At 34.6% G+C, this 8,707-nt stretch overlaps 1 protein-coding gene and 1 long non-coding RNA gene across 3 annotated transcripts; both read left to right on the top strand.

The window, feature by feature from the left end:
- The first annotated feature begins 1,530 nt into the window (after window positions 1-1,530).
- Window positions 1,531-4,996, top strand: LOC116202401. Of its 2 annotated transcripts, none has more exons than XR_004156067.1 (2): window positions 1,531-2,861; window positions 4,138-4,996. It is a non-coding gene; the product is annotated as an uncharacterized LOC116202401 (long non-coding RNA). The 2 variants fall into 2 exon arrangements; XR_004156068.1 differs by having other exon boundaries at window positions 4,113-4,996.
- Window positions 4,997-5,149: 153 nt separating this feature from the next.
- Window positions 5,150-6,097, top strand: LOC116204107. The gene has a single exon (XM_031536188.1). It carries the CDS (start codon window positions 5,150-5,152, stop codon window positions 6,095-6,097), a length of 948 nt encoding a protein of 315 aa, XP_031392048.1.
- The last annotated feature ends 2,610 nt before the right edge of the window (window positions 6,098-8,707 follow it).

The following is an 8,707-nucleotide window of genomic DNA, read 5'->3' as shown; positions in this document are numbered from 1 at the left end:
TCATTATGATTTTCTACATAGAAAGCTGGAGCAGAATGTCTACTTTTACTAGGTCTAATTATTCCTAATTTTAAAAGTTCTCCACATTCAGTTTTAAATTCTTCTACATCCTTAATAGTATATGGAATATTATTTTTTACTCTAATTTCAGCATTAGGATCCTTAAGCTTAATCTCTACAACCATATTATTTCTATTTTTCTTTATATCTAAAGGATTATCACTAGTTATCAAATCTAAATATCCTTCTATTTCTTTCATATCTAGATTAGCACTTATTTCACTAAGATTCATAAACAAATCTGTCATAAGCTTCAACTGTTTTAGCTTACTAGAATGTTCTATTGGAATTTCTATTGCCTGCTTCTTCTGATTTTCTAATTCAGGGCAAGTTAACTGTACATACCTTAGTCTTTGAACGAAAGGTTCATATAGCCTTAAGAAATTGTTTCCAATAATCAAATCCATACCAGAATCTTGCTTATAAATAGAGGGTATAGGAAATCTCTTTCCTTCAATCATCAAAGTAAGCAATTCAGCTCGGTACCAAATCTGTACCTTAGATTTATCAGCAATAACAACTTCTAAAGGTTTTTCCATCCTTTTCCAGAATCTATCAGGAAGTATACTAGGTCGTCCAAAACAAACACTAGCACCAGTATCGATATAAGCCATAACAAGTTTATTAAAGATTCTAACACGAATAAAAGTAGCATTGGGATTAACACCCGACATCAATAATCAGAATAATCAGAATCATCAGTAATCAATTCATAGTAAGATTCCTCGCTATCATAATCCGAATCTTCTATAGGTTCTAGACTTTTAGCAATCAATCCATAGAACATCTGAGCTCTATCGTTAGATTTATCCTTTCTTTTTCTACATTCATTAGCATAGTGTCCTTCCTGACATATCCAACATCTACAAATTTTCTTCTTTTCAGGACAGTATCTAGATTTATCTTGTACTTTCTTGGGGTTTCTATTTCCAATTCTCCCCCCCTTCGAAAAAATTTCTTTCTATTCCAGTTATCTATAGATCTCCTATTTTTCCACGGTGGTCTTCTACCTGTATATCTTTTAATTTTATATTTCTTTTTGTAAAATTTTCTTCTATCTCTAGAATCCTTACAACCATATTGCCTAGGCATATCTAAAGTTCTATTACCACAAAAATTTACATGCTGTTTCAATTGTTTTTCTTGTTGTCTGCGAAGACAGACTTCAGTCTTATGCTTCTTCACAATAGTATTTATACCACCTAGAGTATCAAAGATTTCATTATCATGCAAAGCTTTTTCAAATCGTTCTCTAATAACAGCAGACACAGGATAAGGTAGCTTATCAATAAATAAATTTTTGAAAGCAAGTCTATCAGCTTCAGATTCAAGAGTATAGTAGTATTCTTTGTAATGACAATAAAATTCAGAGTAAAATCTCATATCACAGATTTCAAGATGTGAAAGCTTATTTCTAGTTTCCTGTTGTCGTTCAGGGACGCCACGACCTTCGTCAGTGGAACTATGAAGGAATCTCATAGATCTAAGATTGGTTGGATACATGTTGGAACTATTCAGATTTTGATTAAGTCTACTTTTCGTAGAAATATCCACTGCCCTGTTAGAATTGCTGTGATTGATAATAGAATGACTAAAAACTGTGATAAGATACTTGGGGTAATTACTGGAGATCTTGGATATGGAGTTGTTAAATTCGATGTTACTTGTAATTATGCTGCTCCGCTTGCATCTAGTTGTTTTAATAATTCGATTGGAATCTGGTTTGAATTAATGAATAAAGATATTATGCAAGAAACTGATATTCCGTTTTCTATTACTTATGCTACATCTTATGGTTTAAGCAACTCTCAGATTGATTATGAAGACAAATTTAAGCTACAGAGTTTTTATCCAGTTTGGAGGAACATCTGATGATGAAAGCTTAGCTAGTTTTAGAACTTCTAATTTAGTAAGTGCTCAACAGAAGCTTTGCATGGAACAAATAAAAACATTAATTGATATTGGTGAATTGAAACCTTCGGAAACCTATTTTAATGGAATCGATATTATGAACTGTCCCCATGGCAAATTTGCCATCAAGAACGTAATCAAGGCTCTGATACCAAGTTTTTACACGCGGAATTGAAGAAATGGCGGAAAAACAACTATGTAGGCATATGCAGGGGTCTCCAGCAGCTGGGACAAAATACTCGTGTTTTATACAAGTCAGAAAACATCCTTTTGATTTCTACGCCTTTTGGACACAAGATCAATCCAGTTCATGAAAAGGCTGTTTTAGATTTTGAGAGGCCAATTCTTGACTTAGAAGCTTGCAAGCCAGCCATGAAGGAGATTTTATGTAGCTGTTTAAATGGAAGCAACGGTGAAGAAATTGGAAACCACCGATGTAGCTGTTGCCGTGCATCTTTGGATGGCTCTAGACACTCTGAAGAAGCATCCGAGGAAGCTGCAGATGAGGCCCATTCAGAAGCCTCTCTGGAATTGATTACTGAGTGACGCATTCAATGACGTCACGTGGAAGCTTGCGTCAGCCATGACGCTCTAGTGGAAACCAGCTGTCTTCACAGCTGTTGTGTCGGTTTGTCCCGACGCGTCTTTTACTTTTTGTGGCTCTGACACGATGTGCTGTCATCCACTACTTTTACTTTTTCTTTAATGACTGACATCTTTTGTCGGCCATCCGCTTTTGATTTTAGATCTGAATCTTAGCCGTTGGCTATCAACGACTAGGATGCGTCTGTTTTAGCTATTTATAGACGCTCTCCCGTCTGTCATAAGGGAGCGAAATAGAAGAGTGAGCTTGAAGGTTGGGTTGAAGAGGCGCCGCCACAGGATAAGAGGTAATTCCGCCGGCACAGCCATATCCCCTGGAGCCTAGCTGCTCTTACTATCTAGTTCCCACTCTTAGGAGTGTATTTATCTGTTTGATTTCCTGTATACAGTTTGATCTTGAATAAATTGTGTGAAGTATTATTCATAATTATGAGCATGAATCATCCGTTGCCCATCTATACTTATGAATGTTTAAATACTCTTGTTGGTTTGATCTTATTTACTCTGGATATGTTTGATATTAATCAAGATACAGTTCCATTTGAACTTTTATATGTTATAGTGCGAACAATTACTTTCGATATTCTTAGAAGATTTAATTAAAGTTACTTATGGAAGATTTATATTCAGTTGTATCTCTTAGAGACGATAGAGGTGAATATTCTACTGATATACTTATTGAAGATGCAAAGATTTCTGAAGTAGAGAAAAAAGGAAACATTACTCTAAAAGAAGGCTATGGTTTGAAAAGAAAACGATCTGATGGATTTTTGAATCTGTTTAACAAAGATAGAACCAATATTTTATATTTTGGAAAAACTGTTGAAGAATTTCAAATTCGTTTGAAAGAAGCTAAAGGTGATAGATGTTTGACTGTCTTGAATTCCGAACAAGTTGATGCTAGAATTAAGAAAATGAAGGAATCTCATAGATCTAAGATTGGTTGGATACATGTTGGAACTATTCAGATTTTGATTAAGTCTACTTTTCGTAGAAATATCCACTGCCCTGTTAGAATTGCTGTGATTGATAATAGAATGACTAAAAACTGTGATAAGATACTTGGGGTAATTACTGGAGATCTTGGATATGGAGTTGTTAAATTCGATGTTACTTGTAATTATGCTGTTCCGCTTGCATCTAGTTGTTTTAATAATTCGATTGGAATCTGGTTTGAATTAATGAATAAAGATATTATGCAAGAAACTGATATTCCGTTTTCTATTACTTATGCTACATCTTATGGTTTAAGCAACTCTCAGATTGATTATGAAGACAAATTTAAGCTACAGAGTTTTTATCCAGTTTGGAGGAACATCTGATGATGAAAGCTTAGCTAGTTTTAGAACTTCTAATTTAGTAAGTGCTCAACAGAAGCATTGCATGGAACAAATAAAAACATTAATTGATATTGGTGAATTGAAACCTTCGGAAACCTATTTTAATGGAATCGATATTATGAACTGTCCCCATGGCAAATTTGCCATCAAGAACGTAATCAAGGCTCTGATACCAAGTTTTTACACGCGGAATTGAAGAAATGGCGGAAAAACAACTATGTAGGCATATGCAGGGGTCTCCAGCAGCTGGGACAAAATACTCGTGTTTTATACAAGTCAGAAAACATCCTTTTGATTTCTACGCCTTTTGGACACAAGATCAATCCAGTTCATGAAAAGGCTGTTTTAGATTTTGAGAGGCCAATTCTTGACTTAGAAGCTTGCAAGCCAGCCATGAAGGAGATTTTATGTAGCTGTTTAAATGGAAGCAACGGTGAAGAAATTGGAAACCACCGATGTAGCTGTTGCCGTGCATCTTTGGATGGCTCTAGACACTCTGAAGAAGCATCCGAGGAAGCTGCAGATGAGGCCCATTCAGAAGCCTCTCTGGAATTGATTACTGAGTGACGCATTCAATGACGTCACGTGGAAGCTTGCGTCAGCCATGACGCTCTAGTGGAAACCAGCTGTCTTCACAGCTGTTGTGTCGGTTTGTCCCGACGCGTCTTTTACTTTTTGTGGCTCTGACACGATGTGCTGTCATCCACTACTTTTACTTTTTCTTTAATGACTGACATCTTTTGTCGGCCATCCGCTTTTGATTTTAGATCTGAATCTTAGCCGTTGGCTATCAACGACTAGGATGCGTCTGTTTTAGCTATTTATAGACGCTCTCCCGTCTGTCATAAGGGAGCGAAATAGAAGAGTGAGCTTGAAGGTTGGGTTGAAGAGGCGCCGCCACAGGATAAGAGGTAATTCCGCCGGCACAGCCATATCCCCTGGAGCCTAGCTGCTCTTACTATCTAGTTCCCACTCTTAGGAGTGTATTTATCTGTTTGATTTCCTGTATACAGTTTGATCTTGAATAAATTGTGTGAAGTATTATTCATAATTATGAGCATGAATCATCCGTTGCCCATCTATACTTATGAATGTTTAAATACTCTTGTTGGTTTGATCTTATTTACTCTGGATATGTTTGATATTAATCAAGATACAGTTCCATTTGAACTTTTATATGTTATAGTGCGAACAATTACTTTCGATATTCTTAGAAGATTTAATTAAAGTTACTTATGGAAGATTTATATTCAGTTGTATCTCTTAGAGACGATAGAGGTGAATATTCTACTGATATACTTATTGAAGATGCAAAGATTTCTGAAGTAGAGAAAAAAGGAAACATTACTCTAAAAGAAGGCTATGGTTTGAAAAGAAAACGATCTGATGGATTTTTGAATCTGTTTAACAAAGATAGAACCAATATTTTATATTTTGGAAAAACTGTTGAAGAATTTCAAATTCGTTTGAAAGAAGCTAAAGGTGATAGATGTTTGACTGTCTTGAATTCCGAACAAGTTGATGCTAGAATTAAGAAAATGAAGGAATCTCATAGATCTAAGATTGGTTGGATACATGTTGGAACTATTCAGATTTTGATTAAGTCTACTTTTCGTAGAAATATCCACTGCCCTGTTAGAATTGCTGTGATTGATAATAGAATGACTAAAAACTGTGATAAGATACTTGGGGTAATTACTGGAGATCTTGGATATGGAGTTGTTAAATTCGATGTTACTTGTAATTATGCTGTTCCGCTTGCATCTAGTTGTTTTAATAATTCGATTGGAATCTGGTTTGAATTAATGAATAAAGATATTATGCAAGAAACTGATATTCCGTTTTCTATTACTTATGCTACATCTTATGGTTTAAGCAACTCTCATCATAGTGTAGAATTTATTAATAAAGATAAGATTGTTATTGAAGATTTATTTGCTAGAACAAGCACTAGATTAGAATTTATTGAAAGATTACCTTCCACTAGTAATACTAGATTGTTGAAATCTGAAAGCTTTAGAATCACTGCACCTATATCTGTTGGAAAAGAACCAATGTTAGATGAGAAACCTCAGGAAGCACCTGCTGTTATACACTTACCAATGAAATCTGATTTAGATGAGATTAAAAATCAAGTTAGAGAACTAAATGTTTTGACTCAGGATTTATCTAGAAGAATTTGATAGGATCCAGCCTAAAGGACAAGCTTGAAGTAAAATTCAAGTTCTTTGATCATACTAAACGTTTAGCCTGATTTGTATTCCTTGTACTAAAGGAATCTTTGAATACAGGAGTGCGAGATTGATCAAAGGGACTAAGGTTTTATGGATCCTGGATCTTCTTCTTCTTGTAGAAAACGATTTAGAGAAAATGAGACTTTACAATTAGATTCTGAAATGAAATGGAAAGATTTTTCTGCTGCTATATATACTATTTCAAAAGATAGAAGATTTCAGTTGATTGAATTGATGTCTAAAGAAACTATTCATTTGAAAAACTTTTGTGATAATGAAGTAATTTATTTAGTAAAAGGAATTCAGCATAGAAACAATTTGGGTATAAATTGTGCAATTATATGTGAAGATTGTAAACCAACTATAGTATGGAATCAAAGAAATGGATTTGTAATTTTAAAATGACTTGGTTTCCAGTTGTATTTTGTATATTATGTATTATTATCTCTTTAATGTTTTGGGAATCTGTCTGTATAATTATCCTATGTTTCTTTACATGGTTATATATTTTGTTATCCTTTGAAGCATCTGGAATTCCTTGATAATCTGTGTTTGTACAATTTCATTCTGTGAGATTTTATAATAGATATTCCGCGTGTAAAAACTTGGTATCAGAGCCTTGATTACGTTCTTGATGGCATTAAATATGAATGTTGAAACTAGTTTAAGAAAGCAAGAAGCTATTGAAAAAAGATTGGATTTAGTAAGTGCTCAACAGAAGCTTTGCATGGAACAAATAAAAACATTAATTGATATTGGTGAATTGAAACCTTCGGAAACCTATTTTAATGGAATCGATATTATGAACTGTCCCCATGGCAAATCTTATGAACATTTAGCACATACTAAAAATCCACAGTTGAACAATATAGCTGATCTTTTAGTAGAAATAAATAGAAAGGTGTCTATGTCTGAAGATACTCATGAAATTAAGAAAACTTTGTCTGAAATTGAAAAGAGAATGTTGAATCTTGGAGAGACTGGAACGTCTACCTCTGCCTCTAAAATAATAGATGAAACTAGCAAAATATTAGATGAAGTTGTAGGAATAAAAGAAGCTAGTTTAGTATCTACTGAATCTAGAATTTTAGAACTTGGAGAAGCTCAGATTAGAAACATTTTTAGAGAAGAATTAATTGCATTTCATGATAGACCAAGAAGACATCCTTTGACATTTCCTAAATATCCACCTTTCTCTGGACCTAGAAAAGATAAGGAGCCTAAGAAAGATCAGATAGAATGAATTTCGAAGAAATCAGAAATAAGCTTAGTGAGGTTAGAAGCCAAATGAGACAATTAGAAGCCTTACAAGAAGAAACTCAAAGAATGCATTTAGACCCTGCTATAGAAAAAACTAAAGAAATTAGTTCTATAGAGGAAAAAGAAAGGCTTAGAAAAGAAGCTTTGTATAGAAAAGTATTAAGTGATAAAGGTTATATAGAATCTGGAAAATCTAGAATGTATACACCGGTTAAGAAATCTGTAGAACCAGTAGAGTTAAAATCTGATTTTGAACATACTACTTTTGTCGAAGCTCAGGAAAAAGAATTTGAGAAATTTGCCGACTCAATGGTTGAATCTGATGATGAAAGCTTAGCTAGTTTTAGAACTTCTAAAAGCGTACCAATGAAAGCTGAATCTGCTAGTTCGTTTGAATCTGAAGAAAGATTTCCTATAAAAGATGAGCCTTTTAGACAAAAAACTGCTTTTACCTTTGTCGACAATGATGTTATGTTTGCTATGTCTGATTCTGATGATAATGAAATTCGTTTTGATATGGAACATGAAAGCAAACCTGATTTAGGTAAGAGACATGAAGGGAGTAGCTCCCAAAGCAGAAAAAGAAAGCCACATAGAGTTGACGATAATGATCCTGATGAAGCATTTTATTTTAAGCAACAACCTGATTGGAATTATCCTTACAAGGAAGGATATTTTAAAGCTGATAATAAATGGAAAAAAGAAGTCCCTGCTAAATATAGATTGCTTAGATCCCAGAATACTGGATTTACTAATACTCTTGATCTTGATTGTGTTGATGATGATGAACGTGTTTTACGTGATTGGCTTTTAAAGATAAAACTTGAAGTTAGTATTGGAGAAGAATATTCTAAGCTCACAAACAAAGAATTATGGTTTTTATTGATGCATAAAACTAGAGGACAACTCTCAACGCAGTCCACCGGCTAGAACCAATTATGTATGCTCATGGCATATCAGCACCAGATTCTAAGGGATTTGACTTGCATTTCTGGGAGAAGTGCCGAGCAACCCCTTCAACGCTTCATGAAGAAGCGTGACAAGTGTAGCGTTACACTTGTGGCGTGAGTAACCCACTGTAGGATGTTCTACGAACGTGAGTCTCATGCACGCAGATGTTTCCCCACATCATGCTGTTGTGAATGGCAGTCTGAGGATCCACTGCCTTGGTCATTTCCTGTCATTTACAAGATAAGTTTCCAGGAAGTTCAAACAGCAACAGAGTAGCCTACTTTGGAGGCCATGTCGAGAGCAATTGATGGGGTGTGGTTCTAGTGGACCACCAATAGCTCATGTTTC

Source organism: Punica granatum, chromosome 4 (genome assembly GCF_007655135.1).
Source record: "Punica granatum isolate Tunisia-2019 chromosome 4, ASM765513v2, whole genome shotgun sequence".
NCBI classification, from domain to species: domain Eukaryota; kingdom Viridiplantae; phylum Streptophyta; class Magnoliopsida; order Myrtales; family Lythraceae; genus Punica; species Punica granatum.
Note: the sequence above shows the minus strand (reverse complement) of the source record. Positions and strands in the feature narration are given on the sequence as shown.